The sequence below is a fragment of the Magallana gigas genome, chromosome 5 (assembly GCF_963853765.1).
Source record: "Magallana gigas chromosome 5, xbMagGiga1.1, whole genome shotgun sequence".
NCBI lineage: Eukaryota > Metazoa > Mollusca > Bivalvia > Ostreida > Ostreidae > Magallana > Magallana gigas.
The window spans coordinates 4,058,862-4,083,711 of record NC_088857.1 but is presented as its reverse complement, the minus strand read 5'-3'; the positions used below and the strand labels follow the sequence as shown (position 1 = coordinate 4,083,711).

At 33.7% G+C, this 24,850-nt stretch overlaps 1 protein-coding gene across 6 annotated transcripts; it reads left to right on the top strand.

The window, feature by feature from the left end:
• Positions 1-757: 757 nt before the first annotated feature.
• Positions 758-24,037, top strand: LOC105326440 (homeobox protein Hox-B5a). Of its 6 annotated transcripts, none has more exons than XM_011426485.4 (4): positions 758-913; positions 13,912-14,026; positions 14,790-15,445; positions 23,066-24,037. In XM_011426485.4, the coding sequence occupies exons 3-4, from the start codon at positions 14,908-14,910 to the stop codon at positions 23,353-23,355; spliced, it is 828 nt and encodes a 275-aa protein (XP_011424787.1). In that variant the 5' UTR covers positions 758-913; positions 13,912-14,026; positions 14,790-14,907; the 3' UTR covers positions 23,356-24,037. The 6 variants fall into 6 exon arrangements, with proteins under 6 accessions (XP_011424787.1, XP_011424790.1, XP_065940655.1 ...); XM_011426488.4 differs by having other exon boundaries at positions 13,912-14,030; XM_011426486.4 differs by lacking the exon at positions 758-913 and adding an exon at positions 10,302-10,779.
• The last annotated feature ends 813 nt before the right edge of the window (positions 24,038-24,850 follow it).

Sequence of the window (24,850 nt, the reverse complement as noted above, 5' to 3'; positions counted from 1 at the left end):
CCTTTAAAAATAAATTAATAAAAGGAAACCCAACTTAATCAACATTAAAAAATAAAACAAAACAAAACGATCGAATTCAAAACACTACAAAAAAGACGATAAATATAAACTTCAGTTCTTATTATACGTATAGATTTGCGTCATATGTAATGTGAGAAATTCGTATAAATTCTTAATCAAGAAAATGTTAGTTTTTAAAAAAGAATGAAAAGATAATTTTTCATGCAGACTACATGCGAATGTTAATTATTGTTTGTATCAATAAGGAAAAAGGATTTTGTTTTGTGGTTTTTCTTCCCTTCAGAACACTTTTTTTTAGTAAAAGATTTCTGTAATCATTTATTCAATATTATAGAAAAAATCAATTTTAGATGACTCGACTTTAATGTACTTTAAACGATTTCTGACGCGATAATGAATTATAATTTTATTCACTCACTCGAAATTTAGGCTACATTCTCATCACTTATCGTTTTTTGTGGCCTCATAAAAATAGCTGAATTCCGATCTATTATTTTACAATTATTCGGTTCATGACAGCTACATTTATAACATCCAAGATAAGCTACCCGAAATAATAACAATAAAAGTCATGCAAAATTTTACATATCTTCTTACTGGATTACACAAACTGAACACGTGTGATTCTTGACGTTTATAACTGATTAACTGTAGCATAAGACCACGCCACATTAGGTTCACTGTATTGGGTGTGTGACTGTTCTTGAATGAGTTATAAAGAGGCCCATGGAAAAAAAAATATACTTATGCGGCCAGACATTTTTAAGCGTTTCTATTGGTCGGTTCCTTATACATTACGAGATCTCAGCCGGAGATTGTGCGAGATCAAATTATTTTTCCAAACTGCCGCAGAAAACAATACCTTCATCAAAGGAAGATTTACAGTCCTGAGGTAAGTCATATTTTATTTCTCCAAAGTTTCCTTCAATGCAGTAATTGAAATGATGAGTTTCTGATATGAAGACACCAGCGTGATCAAACTGGGCTGAAGCCCCGCTCATTGACGAAAACAATTTATGACCAAAAACAATTTCTGTCTTCGCTGATTTATGGAAACCTGTTCAAACAGAAAAACGAATTAATTATTCAAATTTCAATTATTGCAACGGAATCGTGAGCGAACTTGCAAGACTCTTCGAGTGAAAACCAATGTTTTGCAATTGCGCAAATTGTACTTAATGCAAGTAAAGACACTTAAAATCCACACTGCCAGACCAATCGATAGCGCGCTGTTTCCTGCATGCAACTAAAACACGCATAAGTGTTAAACCCATTACCGATTCATGTTAATTTTTTGTAATTAGCGAAACAAATTTAGTCCGGATGTAGCATTTTTCTATCGGTGTGGGACGTTAAGAAAATGGAGCATATCTGAACAGAATCCTGTAACATTGATGTCCAACGAATTGTAAACATTGCCAGTGTACTCAGTAAAGTTCTGAGGCACCGGGCTAGTGTATATGTTACACAAACAAAGCAACGCATGAAAGAAGTTCTAGTTTGAAAACAAAAATCTTAAAGATTCTCATATAAGATACCTAGAAATGTTGTTTGATCTTTTTAAGACAATCGGCGATTTAATACTTGGGCAATAAACAAAGTAGATAATGTTACTCCAGACAGACAATGAAGTGAGCTCTTCAGTCAAATATCACTAAAGTTACTCACTGAATCGTAAACAATAAAATGCTAATCGGGCAACGATGTAGATCCCGGCTAAAGACCTACACCAGTTTATAATTACCAGCTCGATGTATGATTAATTAACACTTGAAACCAGGAAAATAATTTCCAACAGACCTATTTCAATGATCAGATGACAATAAAACAATCTGATTTATAATTAATTTATATAACAATTTTTTTCATGTGTGGTTAATAAACATAACTTGTCGCAATAAACAAAGCTAGCCATTTTATCCCCCTTATCACCAACACGTTTTTTTAGCCTGTCGCATAAATCTCGTGATCTTTAGTATTGTTACCATGTGTCACTTATTTATTCAAGATAGCCGAGTGGTAGGGCTATAAATTTACCCGTCCTATCTCGGCATACCGACCACAAGAAAAATGTTTATAAGAACGACTCTGCAGCTGATGAGAGACAAGGCGATATGCGAGGGCAGACAGTGATAGAAGTGTTTCTGTAGGGTCCTTACTAAAGGCTGGGGTCAGAGATCCCTCTGTCCGTACGCACACGCAAATTCAGGATTCCCAGGAAGATGGTCGCTTCAGATATTTCTTTTTCTCTTTAAAATCTAGATTCAAAATTATAATAGCTGGTATCTTATGAATATAACACTTCTTTTCTGTTTACATCCGGGGTTTTTTTCCCATAGTATGGGAATATTATGATTTTTTATTCATATTATACTCATAAATAATTGGCCTATCCCAATTGTATATAAGTAAATTAAAAACAAATTCAAAATCCAATCCAATCATGAAATTCCACAGTTTGCAAGCAAACCAAATATTGGATTGTATAGTACATATACATTATGTAAACAGTGTTATTGTATTTGAAATATTATTTGCCAACTTCCTCTGAAAATTTTGCTTTGTGTCTGATTTTAAAAATAATTAAAGTTAGCGACTACTTAAACCCACAGTGGAATCAAAATGATGTTTTATTATCAATATGACGATGAAATATTAATTTAATCATAACTAGAACAAATGACTAATTTAAGAATTGTGATAGTAATTTTAGAGACAATATGTACTAAAACTTTTAAAATCTGTGATTCGATTCATACAAATTTAGAATTAACGGAAAGCTTCAAATCTTATAAAATGTACATGTAATGGTGTAACGGAGGGTCATAAATCGTAATTTTTTGCTGCGAGTTTTTTACATGTAGTAGCACGTAAAAAGATTTTCTTGTGAGGACTTCCCTACCAATTGATACGCTATAAGGAACCTATCCCCCACTTATTCCCCATCTTTCTCTCTGCCGTGCGTTGCACCATCTCGTGGATGGATAGTCCCCGGATTTCTGCAGGATTAGATGGAAATAAATCTAATTCCTACGTGTGTCCTGGAAGAGCGATGGGATCCAACGGAGTTCCACAGGGACCTGATTAAAACTTAACTCTCTTTTTATTTGTCACATCAATCAGTTCCAGCCTCCTTATCTCGAATTAAGACAAATCTTTTCTTTTGAGGTAAATAGGGTCTGTTGCAAAAAATGGAACGAATGATCTGAAGCACGGCAGATTGAAACATACATGTCACAGAGGAAATAATTGGAACATCAGTTGGAAAGGAATTGGGATTGTAACTATTTTGGGATCTCAAAACCATATACCTTGGATATAGAAACTATCTGAGTATTTTCATATCAATATCTTGAAAGCCCGAATAAGAAAACAAATCCAACACATTATTAGTTATCAAAGTAGTTCGAAAATTATTTCGCTACAAGAAGAGAAAATTCGGAATCAATGTTTTTGAGAATTCAAAAAGGAATCAATTTTGAAAGTATTTAAACATCGATAACACGGTTTTTCTTCATAAAAAGAAAATATTTTGTTGACAAATGGCCTTCATCAAAGAGGACTCCGTTGTTTCCGTTGTTATCAATTAAAAAAAGAGTTTCGTGTTAATTGCAATCACGCTCGCTATTCTATTCCAAATAAGTGTTTTATATATTTTTTTTTGTCTTAAGAATCTCCGTAAATTTCTAAATCCACTTAACTAATTACTATTGTTTCACATGCATGAATTGCTGAACACGAATAGAAATTAGAAAAAAGATGGGAACCATGTACAAATCCCCGACACATCAACTTATAAGAGGATTTCCTTCTTAATCCAGATATCAAAAACAAAAATTACTTCCTGTGAAATATTTTAGCATTAAGGAAATTTATTGTTGATTAAATATCAATAATTCCACATTCTTCCGTAATTTGCTTGATCACACGAAATGTAAACCTGTACTAAATAATATTAGATAGTCAAGTTTAAATCTATTGAATACAATTCACTGAAATTTAAATTTTGCGCATTCTAAATATAAATATTCATGTTATATAGTTGTCCAACATAAGCAAAATTTAATTAATTTATATTAATTTCATTTAAAATAATTTCAATAAGGTTTTGAAGGTTTTCTTAAGTCCTTAGTAATTCAATACAATATACAACTATGTATAACTAAAGACAAAGTGAAAATGAGGAAATATACTATATATTATCTGCATTAACCAAACATTTACAGAAAATACCGTGCATTTTACTAAGTACAAGTATATTATATAGTTTGGTAAAGGGAGATAAGTTCGTTTATATTATTTGCTATCTTTACAAGAAATGCGTTGATGCATTTGGTAACAGTTCTGTGAGCACAATTGCATATAGTTGATACCATCTACAGATCACTTGATGTGATTGTTTCTAAAAAAGATGGTTTCACCCTTCAGCAGCGGCCGAGACCTGGATCAATATTAATGTCCCGGTATACGGAAGCACGACTAGAGTCGGGGCCTGTAGATCGTGACGAGCCCGACCTAAGTGCAGCATCCTATCAATTCTACACTACTCGTTGCAGAATGTTCTATATAGAAGGGAAAAATCCCCAATAATTCACGTTACTTAATCCCAGGCCTATGCAAGAGTAGAACAGACCTATTTATTTCCCTGTCCTTCCGAACTTGATCTTAGCCAGAACTAAGCATTCCTCTGAACGATCAGCTCTGTTTTCATCGGCCTTTCCTAATGCTTCTTTTGACATGCGTATTGTGTACCTACATCCCAGACAAAACTCCGTCTATTTACATCAGTGTGTTAATGCAACATATAGTATGTTGAGTAACGCTTGGTCGTTAGTTTAATATTTCTGTGTATTGTTAAAAATGACATACAAAAAGGGGGACAGAAGTAGAAACTAGATCCATCCTTTGTGTCGGGATTTACTACCATGGTCTGCCCTATCCAGAGTTCAGCATTCCGTCATCCTCCTCTGACGTACTGCAGACAGAAAAAAAATGTAAACCGTGGATAAAATCGATGTCGAGATTATCTTCCTATTGAGATCAAGGGAGATACTTCTATCTCCAAAATACAGACTCTGGCAGTAGAACCGGGCCCCACCCCACACTCTGTTATTCAGATAGTCATTTTTGCCTAAAATTTTAGTTACATTTTTACTAAATTAATAAAACAACCAATAAACCTTGGTTTCTGTTGTCACAATACATAAGCATACGAGCCTAAACGAGTATTTTAACATTGGAATTATGCTTTCTCTCAAAGATAGTTAAAAATGCTTGCTATTCTACACTTTAATTAGATATTTATGGGTTTTGATCTAATTATTAAACTTTTTTCTATCTATACTTTATAGAAAATATTTGGAGGGCAAGTTAAATGTTCTAATATCTGATAAGGACAAACTTACCTAATTTAAAATACAATATATTTCCATTTCATAACAAAAATAAGTATTTTAATTTGTCGATACTTTTAAAAGATAAAAATAAAATGAACTCGGTTAAATATTTCTGTACATGGTGTCAATTCTTACCATAGACAGTCTCGATGTTATCAAATAAAACCTTTTAAGGTGGCATTTATGGCTAAAATTTGATTAATTATATTATTTTAATTTCCAAAAATTATATAATGGCAAATGTATTTACATTTTATGGTAAAACTAATTCATCAAAATCAAATCAAACAGGACCTGTCGACTATGCATTCGCTGAAGAAACAACGGGAAGAATATCAGCGGTCGCTCTAAAGCTTATTTAAAGGATTTTTATTGAAGTTTTCAAATTTTAGAAAAAAAAAGTTTGCGTATCATTTTTATGAACGCCCTGTGCAAGTATTTTGAAACTTATAAAACCCTGCAAGTAGTATAAAAAGTGAACTCCAAACACCTCAAAGATTGCCAGAACTAATGACAGACACTTACAAATGGAATTGGACCGCAGATGCTAAGCTATATATTACAATTTTTTTCATTTTTTTCGTTGCCGATACTTCCTTTTCTAATTTGAAATATTGTTCGCAGCTGACGGGCTACTAATTGTCCGTGCACTCGTTAGCACACTGAGAATCTCCAAATATTTGCACGATTTCCTCCTTCCTATAAAAAACGCTACCACGCTGCCAACAGTCACATGGTCCTACCCCCGTCACGAGAAACGTGGGTTTTGTCAGGAGTTTATTATCCAGGGTGAAGCAAATTAAATCAACGTGGAGTTTAGAGTATTTTAAAATGAAAAAGAAGAAAAAATCTGAACGCTTAAATTTTAGTTGAAGGAAATATAAATCTCCCAGCAATGTGTTCTTTTTCGTATTTTTATTTTTTCTGAATTGAAAATTATAGTATCTACAATTATAAACAATTATTGATATTCAACGACTATATATTGTATATGTAGGTAGATTGTTATTTGAAATAATCACGTGACTTATAATCAACCGTATTGCAAATAAAAGATTCAAACTTATCTTTGTTAGGAAAAAAAACATTTAAATAGCAGCACTTTCCTGTTTTGGAAATATTATATGCTTCATCTTTCATCACTGCAAATAACTGGTCTATTATCGATCGTTATCGACCCCTTTTGTTTGCTGGAGTATAGACCAGTTATTTGAAGTTTCCAAATTCACGGGTTTGGTTAACCACGTTTTCGCAGAGTTTTGAACAGGTAGGCTGGTCTAAGAAAGAAAGAGGAAGCTTTGTGCAAGAATACCGTCTCTGGGAAGGAAGATACTACTGATAAATGAATACATGCCTGTCTTGTATCTAATTACAATGCGAAAATTTGGTATAAAAGCTTTTAGCTAGCGATTGATATTTAAGAATATATAAATCTTTGAATAACCTCCAAATTTGAATTACACAACAAATTTATTAAAAAAGTCCCTTGTATTTTAAAAGTGACTAGATTTCACATGATAACATCATGTGCACTTTCATGAAAATAACTTTCTGTGATTCTCACGTGAGTTCTTTTTCTTTTGAAAGAGAAATTACACGTGAAATTCATGTGAAGTCAGTTATTTTAATCATCGGAACCTATGCATTTGATTTATAACAATTGCAACTAAGATACGATTTATTTAAGAAAGTGCGGAAGGAAAAACGATTTATGAATTTGTTAATTATGGGTAGTACCTACTGGTTTATTTTATAAGAAGCTTTAGAAAGGCACCTTTTTAAACAGCAGGAGATAATAAAAAATATGCAATCTTGTGATCTCCTATTTTTTCAAATAATTATGTATGATATTAAAATACAACCAATTTACAAAAATGAACGATAGATTTCGTACTTAAGCTGTATTAAGTTGATTGATTTCCTTTTTATAGTGTTTTTATTTCAATTAAAAGTTAATAAGTGGTGATTTTTCCGCTTTTTGTCTTTTAAGGTGCAAAGAACCATATCGTTATAATTAATTTGTAACATATGTCACGTTTATGGATTGTCAGGTTTGATGTTTTTATTAACTTATTTTCATTTAATCAAATGACATTGATACAAAATTGAAACGAAGGACGAGTATAGATATTTCACACAAATATTTTATTATTTCATATGGTGTTTTGTGAATTGTATAATAAAACTAAAACTACAAAATAACGGGTTCAATTTCATCGAACAGATTTACTTGCAGTAAGTCACATGACATAACCTTGCACTGTTGGCTAAATACAGTGTCTCAAAACTGACCAAATACATCGTACAATTTGAAGGCAGCTGAGTTAAAGATAGATATCATAATTAATTATCTTTTTTTACATAATTATAAATAAATGATACACAAATACGAGTTATCGAGGATGTACCTAAACTTCTTTACAATGAAATTTAACTGAAATTCATGAAATAATTGGTTTTGCGACCAAAACTATATCTTCTCCATAAATTATGTCCACTATTTCTGGTGTTTATGTGTGTGAACAGGAAACATTCCCGTTCAAGGCTTGTCATAATTGTCCAGATGTACGTCTTCAAATTTTGACGGTCTTTGTCATAATTGTTTTTGAGACACCACATATTTAGTATCAAAATCTACAGGGTCATCTCGCTAATCAGCTCCCTTAAAAAGTAAATGCTAGCTTTGATTAAATTGGCCATCAAATATATTTGAATTACGTAGCGATTTCATATGGCTTTGTACAATTTATTTTCTTTTAATTAACCTATCAAAAGGTCTACAAGTGATATTACTTCAATTTAAAGAAATACAACACGACTGTGTACCTGGTTATTAAACATGATATATTCATATTTGATTACCTATTACCAATCAAGCGAGTGTTTTTTTCTAAACTGACTGGTCTCGGACAATAGTCACAATTGGTTGAATTGAGGAGAATAATATGTGCTGGGATCTTTGAAGCTTGGCGTTTTTCTGAGATGTCTCGATAGAGCAATCAGAGGTACTCTAGAAGCGTGAAACTGTGAACTGGGGCCATATTTTAAAGACTATCTCCTGTGGCCCGGCTTAAACAGAAAACCGTGGGGTTTGACCCTGTCACTGTGAACATTTATAGACTTTGACGATCTTTCGGCACTATAAATTCAAACATTTTAAACCCTTGGTGTTCCATTTCCAGCTCATAAATTAAAACATTGTTTCAGATATGTCCCCGACACACGAGCGAAGTTTATATACGGTGACAAGTGTACAATGGGGACTAGACTTATCTTCGGCTGATGGCTCCTTATTGTAACACTCTCGTTCCGTATTTTACGACAATTGCAGACCAATTATCGGCCAGAGTAACTGGGAACAATCAACAGCTTGGAAAGAAGATAAGAATAGGCAAGAGAAAAATTATAAAGTAATAGATTACTTTTCTTAAGAGCTGCATTAGCACACAAGCAAGCCCTCAGCTACTGGTGGAATCCGCAAGTTGTCTGGCTTTCGTTATGGCTGCAATAACAGGGCACCCTGTCGATGAGTTTTTCTGCATTTCTAACCCGACCCTTTGATAGAATAGTAAGTGTTAACATTACACTTAGAATACACTAGCCCGCCTGTTTACTGTTGTTTCTATTAAACATAGTGGTGTAACAGCGCTGGGATTTTTCCCATGGAATACGGGCATCCTAATACGTCCAAACGATGTAACGGAAACTGGAAGTTAAAGGAGTAAATACTGGAAGTACTCAATATTGGAAGAAGATAATTAATTATCTTTAAATAAATATTTTCTTATTCCTTTTAGATATATATAGCAAAGGGTAAATCAAATGTTAATGTAATATGAGCTCTACTTTTTCTGAATATATGATGAAACTACATGTACCTTACCTTAATTTTTACCGTCAATAAGACAAAAGCGGAGTGTCGTTTTTTATCAGTAGAAATAGATATACACTAAAGAAAACTTAACAAAATAGCATAATATGAAATCAATTTTTAATACTAGTTATATTTCAAAATTAATTCTACCAGAGCCTTTAAATAATTATGCCAACAAAATAATTGATACAAAATTTTACAAACTTTATTCATCTCTCATTTATGAAGTAAAATTGCAGTTTGCCACATAAAAATTGCAACTTATACTGCTTTGAATGTATTCATATTATAATACTAAAGTTGATTGCTTATTCTAATTATAGGACAAACTTGGGTAAAACGTAAATGCTAGTTTACTTTTACAATAAGTAGGAAAATATAATAGTATTAAATTTATGAGATATTATTTTACATATTAATTATTCACAACTATACCTGTACAAGCTTATTTTAGAAAAAGATTTTATAGTTTAATATGCATGAATTCCCATACTAAAAGTTAGTTTTGAAAGTATTTGGTTAATCTATTTTATTTATTTATTTGTGTTGAGCAGAGGTTCACTGAGATCTTGTCATCACTTCATTGTCCGTCTCTCAATATCCGAATTATACAGGGTTGTTCTTTGCTAGATTTATGTTCGTTTCGGGTGAAAATCAGAGTTTAGTTGACAGTAAAATAACAATGGAGTAACACAGAAGGGCACACCGCTGTGGCCCTTATTAAGATAACAGTTTGTCGGCTATAAATAAATAATGACGAGCAAATAAAATGTAATGTGAGTTTTAGGGGCAAATAATGGCCATAAACTAAAATAATGGCGCATTAGGATCACCCAGTCATAAAATATGTTACTTTCAATCTCCCGAGTCTGCATTGGATATCCTCACTTGCTTTACCACATAAATCGCTTAAATTATCGCGGACTGTATAAGTAATGAGAAGGATGGCACAAAATTCTTTTCTTTTTTTTTTCCATGATTTTTTTTTTAAGTTTTGATTTCATTGAGGTGAGACAAATTTGAAATCATCGGAGTCGCATTGCTTTACAGAAATTAGTCAGTATAGAGGTGGACGCAACAATGTTAGGCTGTATGCATTTTCAATGGTGTCAATGAGGAAAAATCTGTTTTTGCCAATCTAACAGTAATTCAAAGGACTGTCAGCAGGCTCCAGGGACAAGGGCCCCTGTGTTGTGGTTCTCTCGGAGTCTTTGAGTTTCGGACTCGCCGGTTTACCGCTGTTTCTCTGGATGAATGAGAACTGTCCATTTACGAAATCTTCCAAACGTGAAACGTGAAAGTCAGACAAGAACCTCTTGTTATGGCCGTAAATCATAGCATCTAGCTCGTAGTATAGACCCCACCCAGATCTAGGGCCAGCTGTGTTAATAGATGACATAAGGAGTAAGCAACGAACTTGTTGGTGCTCCTCTGTTATTTACGTGTAGAATAAGGGATGTGTTGGATTATGCTCCAGGCACGGCACTAGTAAGTGTTTAATGCGAGTTCATCTAATATCAAAGTAATTTATCAAGTAACATTTTTCTAGGAAGTATCGATATTCTAAAACAACACAGAGAATGTCGTTGAATATTATAATGATAAGTATTTGGCGTAAAAAGCATTGTTTTTGCCTTTTCCCCTTTTAAATATTTATACAAAGGTTAGAAGTTAGTTCAAGTTCATCTACATGATTTGTTTTTACGTAATTATTTTAACAACAGCTTCATGAGGTAAGATTTTGTGACGCAGGTTTTTGGAATTTTTGGTGCATTTTTTCTCCCTGGGTATGCGTGGCTAGAATGTTAAATATCAACACGTTACATCCTTATGTTTTAATAAACAAAACGTTACAAGGCTCTGAGAATGAGACACAGTAGACGTGTGTACATTGCGGTCATTTAAATTTCCTGTTTCCAGAGTTGACGACTAGTTACTGACCATTTCCTTTGTGTGAGAAATCCTACCAGATGATCTCAGGTTATAATTTATTTAGTACCTGGATAATTTGAATTAGACACGGAAAGTTTAGTTTGAACCGTTTTGGGGGCTAGAAAAATTTGTAAATGTGTGCAACGAGTTTTGTGGAATTTCAAAGAATGTCACAGAAAAATTAGACTTGAAATAACTTTGAAATAAAACAGCTATATTCTGATTTTGATGTAAAAAGCTTAAAAATAATGTTTCTATTTTCCACGGGAGTTTTAACGATATAATTAAAGAAAATCTTTTGATATCACCGAATTAATGTAGAAAGTTATCGAAATTGTTAAAAAATAAAATCCCTCCATATTTTATGTTCATAAAATTTATAGTCTTGAAAATTTTATGTTCTATTTGCGTAGTAAAATTTATTTCGTTAATAATCATTATTATTTAAAATATGCAAATGATATAAACATGGGAGATTTATATTAAAATTTTATTTTGGCTTTATTCAAATATATTTTTTTATACTATCTGAGTAACAAAATTTTCTTAAACACAACTAAGGGAATCATTAAATTTTCCCCTGTTTTAAAATTATTATTTCCTAAAAAAGCAAGAATTTAATCTTTTGTAATTTTATAATACAACATGGTATTGAATATGTAATTGAATTATTGATTCACCATGCTGTAATGAGAAAATTTTGGAAATGAGATGACTGAGATAGGGAAAGGTGGACAGAATGTGATTAGATAAATGATGGGTCCTAACGGACAACAAATCCCTCCATAGCCCGGACCTCTAAGCCGAAATGTTTTTTTCATGGACTTTGTCTGCCAGGGAAACAAATGTCTTTTCGGTGGCAAAAATGTTAATTTCTAGCAACTAACGAAAACCATTGTCCGTCTAAGAAACTAACAAGCTCGTCTTGGAGGACTGTTTTCCTGGGAGAAATACAATTTAGTTGCTGCACGAGAAAATAAATTTGTTCCATTCCAGAATATAATAAAGAAGAAGGTATTATTAAGAACCATTTTTCAAACTCTAGCGGACAGTTCTTCAAACCAAACCCGACAAATCTGGCAAAATACATTTATCACGGAAATTCGGATCACTAGATGCGGAATGGCCAAGTTGGAACATAATTTAATCGCTATTCTTGGGAAGAAAATAACTGTTTCTAATTTGTGTTAAGGGTGAAAAATGTCTTTTCGGCCCGACTAGACATACATAGAAAAAGTGAACTGATTGCAGAAAATAAACCCCAAAAATGCACAATGACAAACATTTCGATGTTTAATGCAAATAATTAATAAAGCTTCCTAACCAATACAAACTATACTTTTTTCAAAATTCGTCGGAGAACATGGGAATTTTATTTTATACTTTTGTAAAACGATTTCCTATTCTCAACAGTAATGCACATTTATCCCTGTATAGAATGAAAACTAAGCACGTCGTAAACAATCCGAAATGGCTTTCTAGACATCTTGCGTATTATAACACACTTGCAAACGCGTTAAGACGATTCAGGAGAGTTACAGAGATCACTGGTCTATCACATATTTTATAATCCCCGGGTATTTATTAACTAGGGTATTTATTATTTGGAGCATTGTTAGAAATAAATTTATGGCTGCTACAATTACCAATGTGTCTGAACCGCGGAGTGAGTGGGGGTACCTGTGTTATTTACTAGGGGTTGCTTGTGGATTTTTAAAGCCAATAACTTAACACAAATTCCAACACTTCGTGAAAGAAAAAAATATTGCATATAACTTAAGACTTGAAAGAAAATAAACCCAAAATAAAATAATAAATTTAAAAAATAACCTTAAATAAGAGATTGTAATAATTAGAATAAAATAAATTTTAATGTTGTAGAAATTTCTCCTAGAATTTGAAGTTTTGATACAGCTGACCCATAAAAATTGAGTTTGTTAACTTTTTCTAATCGTTAATTTAATTATTCATTACTTTGGCATAACGAAGGTCGTTTAAAATAACAGAGTAAAATATTGCATCTCGTTTAAAATTTCGACGATCGATTGTATGAATAGCTTACAGTAAATCATTTTAGGAACACCCAAACACCGAGAACTCCAGACAGACAATGAAAAACTGCGTACGCTCGTTCCAGCTAACGAGTTTTAATAATTCAATGATTTTATAGAACGTAAAAAGTACTAATCACACTTACTAGCCCTGGGAGTCAAATGTAAATAAATCATCCTGTTATGATTGAAGGAATAATAAAAAATACTTAAAGACTACATTGGAGAGGTGTCCTCATCTTTTGATAAATAATTCATAGGGAGGTAAGAACTGGGTTGTCGTGCAAATACTGACAGTATACGTTACTGGAGGGATGCGCCATGCTTCATTACGCCTCGCTACCTGACTCGGGGTCACTGAATAAATAACTGGCCTCCACTGTAAAAAAAAAAGTAAGCGGTCGCAGACGTCAGCGATGATTTAGGAACTAAGTCTACAATTTTTCTACTACAACTTGTTACAATATTTCTTCGCACATTTGTACAAAACGATACAAACTTCAAACAACAATAGCGGGACAAAACAAATACACAACGTCCACGTGTTACGAAAGATTTGCTCCGCCCGATATGAGTGATGGTAATATGATGGGGATATAATGTGCCGTTTTTTACCATTCTTTTTTTTTTCCTTCAGTGTGTAAGGGTATTTGAGTGACCACTGCAGACTGGGTTTTCTGGTCCCAAGACATGTGTATAAACTGGAAGGAACCTTCATTTATCCGTTAGTTTGGAATCCCTTTAACAGTGGTGTAGGTATTAACATATATTATTCTTTTATTTATTTTCCATGATAGTGTAATGCTTTAAACTCGCTTTCTTTTTCCTCTGTCAAATTCATGGACTAAAGCAAATATATCTAGTAGTATTCTGTTGATTAATTTTTTTTGTTTAATGAAATTGTATTGAAAATTTATTTTATTAAATTTCCGTTTTTCTCGTTTTTTTTTTTAAATTTTGCTTCTTCCCATATTATGTTGCAAAAATTCCCTTATATCTTGTTTCATTCATTTCATGCAAATAACTGCACACGACTGTCGGGGTGTGGGCGCTAGGTTGATGAGTTTATAATATTACTTCGCCTTTCACATGCAAAAGCTAAAAAACAAGGCCTACATATCATATGTGTTAATGTCGTAAACGAGGAATGACAACTTCAAACAGAAAATAGATGGAACGATAACTTCCAATTCATTGGGCCATTTAAGTTAATTTTACAATACCCACGTGGTTTGTGATTAATAACCCCAACGCTAAAAAATCATTTCAATCCGCTATACAGCAGCTACCGGATGCATTGCCTTTATGAGTGATTATGATTGCGTGTGAAAGGCGATATTATTACAAGTAAGACATTGTACAGTTTATTTTTTTTTCCAGTCTGTGTGCCTTATGCAAATACTTAAGTTTGTTTACATTTAAAGGTGTTTGAAAATAGCATTCAACCTCTCATAACATGTATAACACTTGCGATTGGATTTCTCTGTTCACGTGACTATCATGGCTTCGTTTCAGTGGCGAGTGCAGTTGCCGAGTACCAAGTTTCCTCTGTTTTCTTGCATCCCCATAATTCATCCGCGCAGTTATAACTGACGCCATAGACAGCTTTACGACCTTAGATTATCCAGGCCAAATGAGTTCTTATTTTGTTAATTCTTTATCGGCATGTTATGGTCAAACTATGGGGATCGATTCTTGTGCGGATGGAAGTTTTCATAGAAATGGAAATTACCAACACACGGGTGCTTTCTATCCGGGATTTCCTAGTGCTCGCTACCCCTATCCATCGAAAGAGGAGCGCCTGGACGACACCGATTACTACGGGGGTCCCCGACTGAGTCACTTACCTCCAGCAAGCCCTTGTGGCTCTCCCCACAGTCTGAACAATGGGACCCCAAACTTACAAACTGTGCACCCCATGCACGAAAGACCGTCGTGCAATGTCCGAACTGGTTCCAATAACAATTCATACTTTCACAATGGACACCTCGGGGACCGGAGTCGTTCATCCCCCACTCAACAAGCCCCCTCCACCTCACCCTCCTCCCAGCAGCCCCCGGGGCAGGGCTCGGGGCCAACCTCCCCTACGTCGCCTCGTTCTCAGTCAGCGGACCAGACGTATCACAGCCCACAAATCTACCCCTGGATGAGGAGAATGCAATATACACAAGGTTAGTAAACATTCTGTTTGTTGTGGTTAAAGTAATTATTTAATCAGTTGTTTTTAAAACTTTTTTTGTTCTTTTTAAAACTGCAAAATTAAACCTTTCTTAGCCGGAAAATCAAAACAAACCCTATTTCCAAAGGTTCACAAACTTAAAACTGTGCATTTTAATTTCCTAGCATTTTTGATAGAAACATTTGAAGATATAGTTTATAAAATGTACAATTTCTTGGTAAACCTATGTGTTTAGCCTAATATCAATAAAGTAAAACTATCACAACAAAAACATAAAATACGGAAGGAAAAAAAAAGAGGTTATTTGTTTAAATAAATTAAAATAAATCTAATATTTAAAAGATACTGAATTTTGAATGAATATATTTTTACTTTTAATAAACGAATTAATCAATTTACATTACAAAAATATAAATATTTTTTGTTAATGGAATATTCCCACACAAAATCAAAATATGTTAGATTTACAAGATTTATATAAACAAATAAAATGGTAAAGTTTTTCCAAATGACAATTTGATTACTGGCATCTTCTTTTTTATCCTTTTATTGTTGATATTGCATTTTAATTATTTCATTCACTATTTTCATTTATTGTCAATATTCGCTTAGTTGTTCATGTGAATAAGTTGAATAAAAATCCCCTAAAATACCACGAAAAAAATATTTTCCTTGATTTTTTGTTCATTCTTCCTTCTAGACAATCATACTAGCAAATTGAGCGAATCTAAATTTAATTCTGTAAAGACAAAGTTGTTTTTGTTCTCACTCTCCACTTTATGATTACCTATTCTCCCGTCTGTAAAATACAAAACCATTTTTGTGAAGAAATTAATCGGTCATTTGACTCATTTCTCGGCGAACACTTGTGAATAAGGTTGTACATTTCATACTGGTACACTACAAGATACAGCGCGCTACATCACTTAGAAAAACGCGCCATATTTCATTTTTATGTATCTTTAATTGCACAAATGACTGTTATTCCCAGGAACACCGCATAAAATAGATTCTCCAATAGGTTTTTTTTTCTCTCCCGAAGAGCTTTCGCTGTAAGGCTTTCATGTTAAATAACACGCTGGTTTTATCGGGTCTTTGTTTATAAATCAGGATTTATAATGTTCTAAAAGAAATTTATGTCATTTAAATTTTAAATTTTCAGTTTTATTGCAGTTCATAGTTAGCATTTCCTTCCGATTCTCTGATAAATTTTGCGATATGCTGTGATGCTGAGCAATATCTTATACGAGTTATGATGGGCTAGAACAATCAGATACACAAAAATGAGAGCAGTTCCATATTTATTAATTGCCATGGACTCTAAAAGAAAGATGGAGAGGCAAAAAAAACTAATTGTATCCCGCATTCTGAACAATTGCTGCGCTGTTTGTTATGGTGTAAAAAAGATACAGCTTCTGTTTTCTTCTCGTAAAATACACAGGGCTTGACTGATAAAAAAAATTCCTCTTCTTCATAAGGGCTAGGGGTACAACATTACTATGTCGGTTAAACAAGATTTATTGTGGAGCAGGCGCCGTAGTTTAGACCTTAGGCTTTTCACATTGGAGGATGACCATGTGAGAAGACAAGTCAGAAGAATTTTCGATATAAGAAGTAAAGTTTTAATTCTTATTTATGGGCTGACATCTGAAACATGAGACTGAAGTTAAAACACTGATCTCTCGCTCAGATCGGCCTGGATGTGCAGCCATATTTTCCGTTTCACTTTGTGATTTATATTTTGTGTTTGCCGTAAATCTGGCAGTTTCTCTTGGCTATCTTCACGACCCATAAATTTTACAAGGGAAAAAGATCCTGCAATATGATTCTGATGCAAGTGATATTTATGAGATTTGGAAACAAAATATTCAGCAACTGGGGCCAAATTATGGGAACTAACGGCACATTGCATGTAAATTCTCGCCTCAGTGATGACGTTGTCTACATATTAGATAAATAATGCCAAAAAAATTAATAATAATGATTTCATAAAATTTGAAGTAGAAAACATTGTTTTTGTACAATTTATTACATTATTTCAAATACCATTTATTATCCCTGATGTTTGTATTTTATAGAGAATATTATTTTTTTTAATATCAAAAACATTCATTATTTATTCAATTTTACTATAATGATAATACAAATCATATAGAACAGTTAATTCAGGGGTTGGGCAATTTGAGAATTTGAAAAAAAACCTTGCAACGAGCACTCTTTTGTCAATATAGTTTGAAAAGGCATATAAAACAAAATACTTAATGCAATTCAATAACCGTTAACTTGTAGAATATCAATTCTAAAAAATAATGTTATTAAATCGTTTTATATTTTACCCTTCGGTCGATTTTATGTAAAAGAAATGCTTAATTTTCAATCGATTAGATAACTGAACGGGAAAAAAAAGTTCTAGATATTGCAATTATCCAATTTTTAAAAATTTATGAATTACATATTTATATTTTCTGTATTTCATATAGTATTTTCTTTTTCTTTATTTTTATTATTTCTTTATTATATCAAAATAATTAAAGAAAAAAGAGTAGTTGTCTAAAATAAATGCATTTGAATTCAATGATATAAAATTTATTAATAGAGCTGGATTTTTAGACTAAATGGATAATAATCTCTTTGGAATTAAGAGATAGAAAACTATTCATATTTTAAACCTAAAATATTTGGACGTTTTCATTACTTAATGTTAACACTAACGGCTAAAAATCATATTTTAATTTTAAAATAAATCTTGGGGGTAATTTGTTGAGCATCTTGCCTCCCAAAACAACGAAGAGCCTCGGGTGAATTTTCGTAATCATCACAGTATAAAATTTTGAAGTTCTTGAACGCAATGAACATCACAGTTCATTGAAATTATATCATGATTAATTCGTCAAATTTATCATGTTAATACCTCAGATGTTTGGGCGTTAATATTCTTAGAATTAATCTTGGGATATATGTGGAGCATGCCGTAAAGAATATATTTCCTCGGGAAATGGTCCAGGACATTTATTGCTCATTTGTCGGAACACAAATTCCATTCCCAATGATACATAGAGCATCTTAATCCGGGCTATTTCATCATTCTGTCATCTAAGGTTTTCCATATTACGTGCACCTTCAGAATTTATTAAAGGATAACACCTTTTTCTTCATCAACATCTTAGAGTCTTTCTTTGAAGCTTTTTGCTCTCTGCTTTCCAGAGTAATCCAAAGTATGAAAAATCTGTGAGACCCGCGGCTGTATGTGAACAGATAATGCAAACACTCAATCTGATTTCTTCTGAGAGATCAAAGAATACGATCCTCTCTGAACCTATCGCCGTGAATCAAAGAATTACTGTATGTCTTGAAAGAGACTTTTAAGGGGTTTAATTAGCGACACAGGACATTAATTACGCTTCGGCGTGTTCTTTCTTATGCATGCATTATGCAATGTTCGCTAATTTTCTAAAACTGTTGAGGAGTAGTAAAATAATGCAGGGGTAGACTGGCCACCGGATAGTCAAGAGAAGGCCACACAAACGAAATAGATAATAAAGTCTGCCTACAATTGAAACTGATATCAGCAGAACAGATATCTTGAAATCTAAGCATAAAACTCGTGTGATCTCTGTTTTGACTAAAAACTAAACTGGAGACCATAAAATACCGATTACAGCAATTTACAATAAAAAAGAATAAGTCCTCCGTATTATATCAAATTAGTGCATAAATCTTGGCCAGGTTCCTTAAGATGAATGGTATGGACAAGGTGAGATTTAGAGGGTTGTATTATAAACCCGATGATCAGAGTGGATCACATTTCCCCTATAGAATTACATAGGAAAACAATTAATCGTATACAACACTACATGCATAAAAAGAAAGCGATCTCTTTGTACGACAGCGCTCTAAACCATAAGTCTATGAACCCTGGTGAATGCCGGTATTTTTGGACTGGAGTAGAAAAAAAGAGACAGAAAATCGGGGTCCAATTACTTAAAAAACCTCGCGCGTTTTATCGGGAAACTAGCATTCATATGTGAATAAAAAAATATTTTAAATTTCTTCTTGAATTAAAAACATTTGATTGCAGTTATCATTATTTTCTTATTAAACATGGACATAAATCTTCCACGGTCCTGACCAGAAACAATCGCCGCCTCTCCAGGAGCAAGGGAGCTGTGACTCAATTTCGCATATGAAAGAAAAAATCAGAGCCAAAAGTGAATGAGAATCAGTCTCCGGATTAAGAGACGTGTCATATATCTCTTAGTAAATTGTGTAGTAGGAGACCATCCCGAGGTTTGCTGAGTCTACGCTAGAATTTACCGGCCGCCACAGACGTATAATCGGTACATCTAATGTATCTTTTGAACAGCCGTACAGTTTTGTTAAAAAAAAAGAAAAAAAAAAAAGATGGATCAGCATTCAACGCTATAAGATTACAGCTGGCTCGAGTTTATCGCTTCTACCCAGAAATTCGGCCAAAAAATGGCGAAATTAAAACTCAAGCCCCCAAGAAATTACCCTCTAACATGGGACTGAAAGCAAGTCCGTCATGTGAAAATATAAACCTTAATGAATATTGTTCAATAATTCATTATTGATATCGTTTGTTTGCTTTTGTAATAAATTAATAATATGCCAAAAATTAAATGAAATCTCTATATATCCTTATACTGCATGACTGTTATAAAACGTCCAGCGCATCACAACTACAACAGGTCTATAATGCATCATATACGTAGTTTGCCAAAATAACTGAAATAGCTTGTTTTTGAACAGAAAAAAATGACGTTTTGACAAAGATTTACGGTTGGTGGTAGCGTACAGGTGTTTGGGCCGCGCAGTCAAAGCAATGGAGCTGAACTGGCAGATATTATTAATAATTACACTAAAAGTGAAAACCTTCACGCAACGGCATTGGTCATGCAAGTGTTTCGTGAGGGTTTTTATACAACAAAATCCTTGCAAAATGACTAAATATTTGTTCATGCGACGGTGCTTAGAAGACAAATTTCATGTTCATTGCATTCTTCGGGGGGAATCAAGAGAGAAAATAAAAAAAATGAAATTATGCACGTTATCGTGTTTATAGTGTAAAGTAGATCAAAAACTTGTATAATGAATTAACATTTATAATAGAGTATTAATTATCATTGGGACATTTTACAAGTTCATTAAGAATGTCTAATAATATTCAGGTCTGTCATGATTTACTGATCATTAGAAGTGTGGTTTATTAAGACGGCGTGGGGAGGCAGAATATATTAAAATTATATTGACCCACATAAATTTAGCAGCCCTATTTTGTTTTATTAACCGATTAACCATTGTCGTAAAATATCATCGCAGTTCAAACTTCAATTGTCGTATCAAATAAAGTACATAGTGTGATAAAAAACGGAAGTAATAAATTAAAATGCACTCTCTACAACAAAACAAGGAACAAGTCGGAAAATTCCCCGAATCAATATCCTCTTTATGCAGTTTCAATTTTCGAGCTGACAGGAGTAGAGGGCGCTCGACAATATTGGCGGAGGTTTCTAATAAATCAGACGAGAGATAGAATAGTGACATTATTGCTCGGATACTTCCATATGAGGTGCCAAATAGGTCATAAAAAATAAATATTCCCTAAACAGGCCTCGTAGATCTAAGTGTGCGATAAAGATTTATAAAGTGCTTGTTTTGACACACACAAGACCATCTTCAGACCAATTACGGTTGTCGTAATCTCAGGTCACTCTAAGGTAAATGTGAACAATGACATAGACTATGTTGTAAGATAGTCATTAATAGTTATGTTTGTACACTGCACGATTACATGGGGGGGGGGGGGGACTATATTCCAGATATTTTTTTATAACGTGTGAATTTTAAACTCCTATTTTGAAAAATTTCCTTTATCTAAGCTTCTAAAACATTTTAAAAACGTTTGAGCAATTAAGTACCCGATCATTTACCTTGTATGCAGCCTATATTCAATATCAGTGAAATCTAGACACTGTCGGTACCATTTTGCCTTTGTTCAAAATTACTATAAACGCCCCAAATAAATACATAGCCACTTTCATGACGACGGGCTATCTGATTTTGGACACACGAGTTTTTGCGCTATTCAATCAATTATCAAAAATATATTCAAATTTGCTAACACGATAGCCTTTTTAATCGCCGAAATTCAATGGCTAAAAAGGGGCTATTTGTGCACTTTAAATTTTGGTTTATATTATAATTTTCTTCTCAATTTTGGAACAGACTGGTACATATACGATACGGGTAAAAAGGCAACTGCTTTTTTTTCCGAGGTCCTTTCCTGGGATTACTCACAAATGTTGTGACTATTGTACTTCTTGATTGACTTGTAAATTTATCCGCTTAATTTTTATAACCTTGCACATTTGTCTGTATAATCGGCTTATTTCTAGGGAAGAATGGGTCTGTGCGACGAATCAGAGTAAACTCTGTCGGGAAGAAAGGGACGATTCGCTTGTCTACTGTGATCTTCTGGATCACTAGACATGAAGAAAACAACAGTTAGTTTACGACTGTTTCTAGCAGGTTTACTGGTCTTATGACATCCGCCTTAAACCAGACGCTTCCCTCTTTACTTGTGTTCCGCTTGACGTTTGTGTAGAGTCCCTACTGATCTGCCTTTGTAGGAATATGCTAAACTGCTTAACAATTTATGTATTTATGGTTGGTGTTAACATAAAAGCATATTATGTATTCATGCTAATTTTGACGGGCCATCATTGAAGGCGTCAAAATATGTCTCTGGTCCCATAACTCGGGCTATTCAAGTCAGACCTGTTGCTGCCTGATAAGAGCCGGGAACGACTGAGCTGCACGCGGTCCGACCCCCGGGGACAACTCGGGCCGGGCGTCCGGGGTCGCCTCGTCACTGACCGGTGTCCATCGTGTCTGCCTAACACGTCTGCGGTGATGGACCAGGTGTGTTTTAAAAAAAAACGATACCTGGTTGTCAAAATACCAAAATCAGACTACTATATCCGCTTGTACCAGTTCGTAATAAAATATGGTTATCCGCTCTCTGAACTCCAAGTAAACCAGAAATTAATTTAAAGTGAAACTTCTTATTGTACAGCTATTTAAAATAATATTTTAAAATAGTTTTTTGTCAAAACTTTATGATAACGTCATCGCTACAAAGTGTCAGTACAGTAAATAATGAACGAGTGCCCGCTACTGAGGAAGAAATGCCCATCTATTTCAACGGTAAAACTGCAGACCACATACGTTAACAACTTAATTAGTTGTCTCATCACTCACTTATTTGACACCTTATTGTCACACAAACGCAAAGTATATCTACTATGGCATCACATTTTGTTCTCTAGAAGTTGACACCCTTATGTTTCTGCCCCTCGTCTATTATGATTTTCCTTATCAAGGGGCATTTGTGACATGAACAATTTTATGAAAATGTTATGCAGTTTAATGTGTGTTTTATGGCTAACACGGAACTGATACCTTTAAAACAGTTTTGAGCTGAACATCTGCCAATAATTTTTTTTCAAGAATTAAAATCTCAAGGAAAGATGCATCCACTTTTCAGTGATAATTCATGGTGTGTAATTTTCAAATATTTTTATAATTTCAGAGGGAAATGACGGGGAATCAAAGCGATCAAGGACGTCTTACACTCGGCATCAAACCCTGGAACTCGAAAAGGAATTTCACTACAACAAATACCTCACAAGGAGACGAAGAATCGAGATTGCACATGCGCTCAACTTAACGGAGAGACAAATTAAAATATGGTTTCAAAACAGACGCATGAAATGGAAAAAAGAGCATAAGCTCTCACATATAGCGAAAAACATGAATTTTTGTAACGCATTAGAGAAAGCCGCCGCTGAACATGCGCATGAAAACAAAATGGCGCTGTGAAAACGTCACACCTAATGACGTTTTTGACAATCCCGACAATCGGTTTGTATCCAGACTAGTTGTTTGGACTCATCTTCACCAGCAAACGGCCAAAGAAACATTTCTGCTGTGACTTCAACACTGACCTGATAGCGTTGGTTATGGTGACGTAATAACGAGAACACGAATACTCTACAAACACTCGGTTTATAAACCAGGGTAAAACAAAACCACGTGCTTCTTTTAGACATATGGTATATTGTATTTTATTCTTTTTACTTACATAATTTGTTCGAGAATCTGTGTGAGAGAATGGTTGTCGTATGTGAATGTAGTTTATTGTGATTTTTGTGAATACTTGGAATATTTACTGAAGAGATGTTCACATAATGTTCCCTCATGTTAACGGCAATATACAACGCTTTTCCTATTATAAGATGTCATTCAGTTAGTCCGCGTGTACGGAGTCGACACCTGGCGGATCGTCAGAATTCCAAACGACGAACTAGTGTGTCGGCCATTTTGATTTTGGTCATTTCGCTACTTAATATGGCGTGAACGTCTGATACCTCAATATTCAAGGCAAACATATCAATAGTTCATTTTTACTTCCTAACATGTCACTTCCTTTAAGATTTAGACTGCCAAAGTAGATTTATTATATTATTTGAATAAAATGCATTAAAATCAAAACTTTACCAAATTTTCTCGATTTTTTTGTTTATTCAGATTTAGTTTAAAAATGACAAGAAAAAGCATGGTTACATAAAAGTTGTTTCGAAATTCAAGAATACATGTCTCTGTCCAGAAATGATACTTTGTGAACCCCGAAAGATGTCAGAAAATCATTACGAAACATTCCAAGAAAGCAGGGATATGTCAGGGCTCACGTGGTCAAGCCAAAGTAGCCGGTGCACGCAACTTATGGATGTCAAAACGCTATGGCATTAATTACTCACGGAAATGGAACAACCGAAATTGAAAATATAAACTATGGCTGGCTCCGAACAATGTAGTTATGGCGAGCGGTGAGGCCGATGATTGGAAGACATGACGAATGGGTCGGGGTAAAGCGCTTGACATGCGCTTCATTTGACAGGGCACGGGGTGTGGGTACAATTCAGTTCAGATCAGCTGGGACTCAGCTATCGTCGTTTGACATACAACTATCCAGTAGACATTAGGAAAAGTAAAACTGGGAGTTCAAGTTTAGTCGTTTGCCATTCAACTGACTGTTAAACGATACGAAAAGTAAAGCTGTGAATTCAAGTTATTTTAGAATAAGCTCAAAAACTAGCCAAATACTGAAATAAAATATTTTAATTATTAGTCGTAAATATAAAAAAAATTATTCTACATACACACCTTCCACCTTATAGTTAAAATATTTTATTATCAAATTAAATCAATATACTTCCAAAATAATCAATTGGGAAATGATTTTTTATTGTATGAATTCAAATGAGCTCTCTTTAGGCATTCATAGATTCTTACGGCATTTTAGTTAAAAAAAAAT

Excerpts from the sequence above, each read along its gene's own strand:
- LOC105326440 (XM_011426485.4), top strand. The coding sequence starts at position 14,908 with ATGAGTTCTTATTTTGTTAATTCTTTATCGGCATGTTATGGTCAAACT. Across the intron at positions 15,446-23,065 it reads GAGAATGCAATATACACAAG|AGGGAAATGACGGGGAATCA; the intron begins GTTAGTAAACAT and ends TTATAATTTCAG.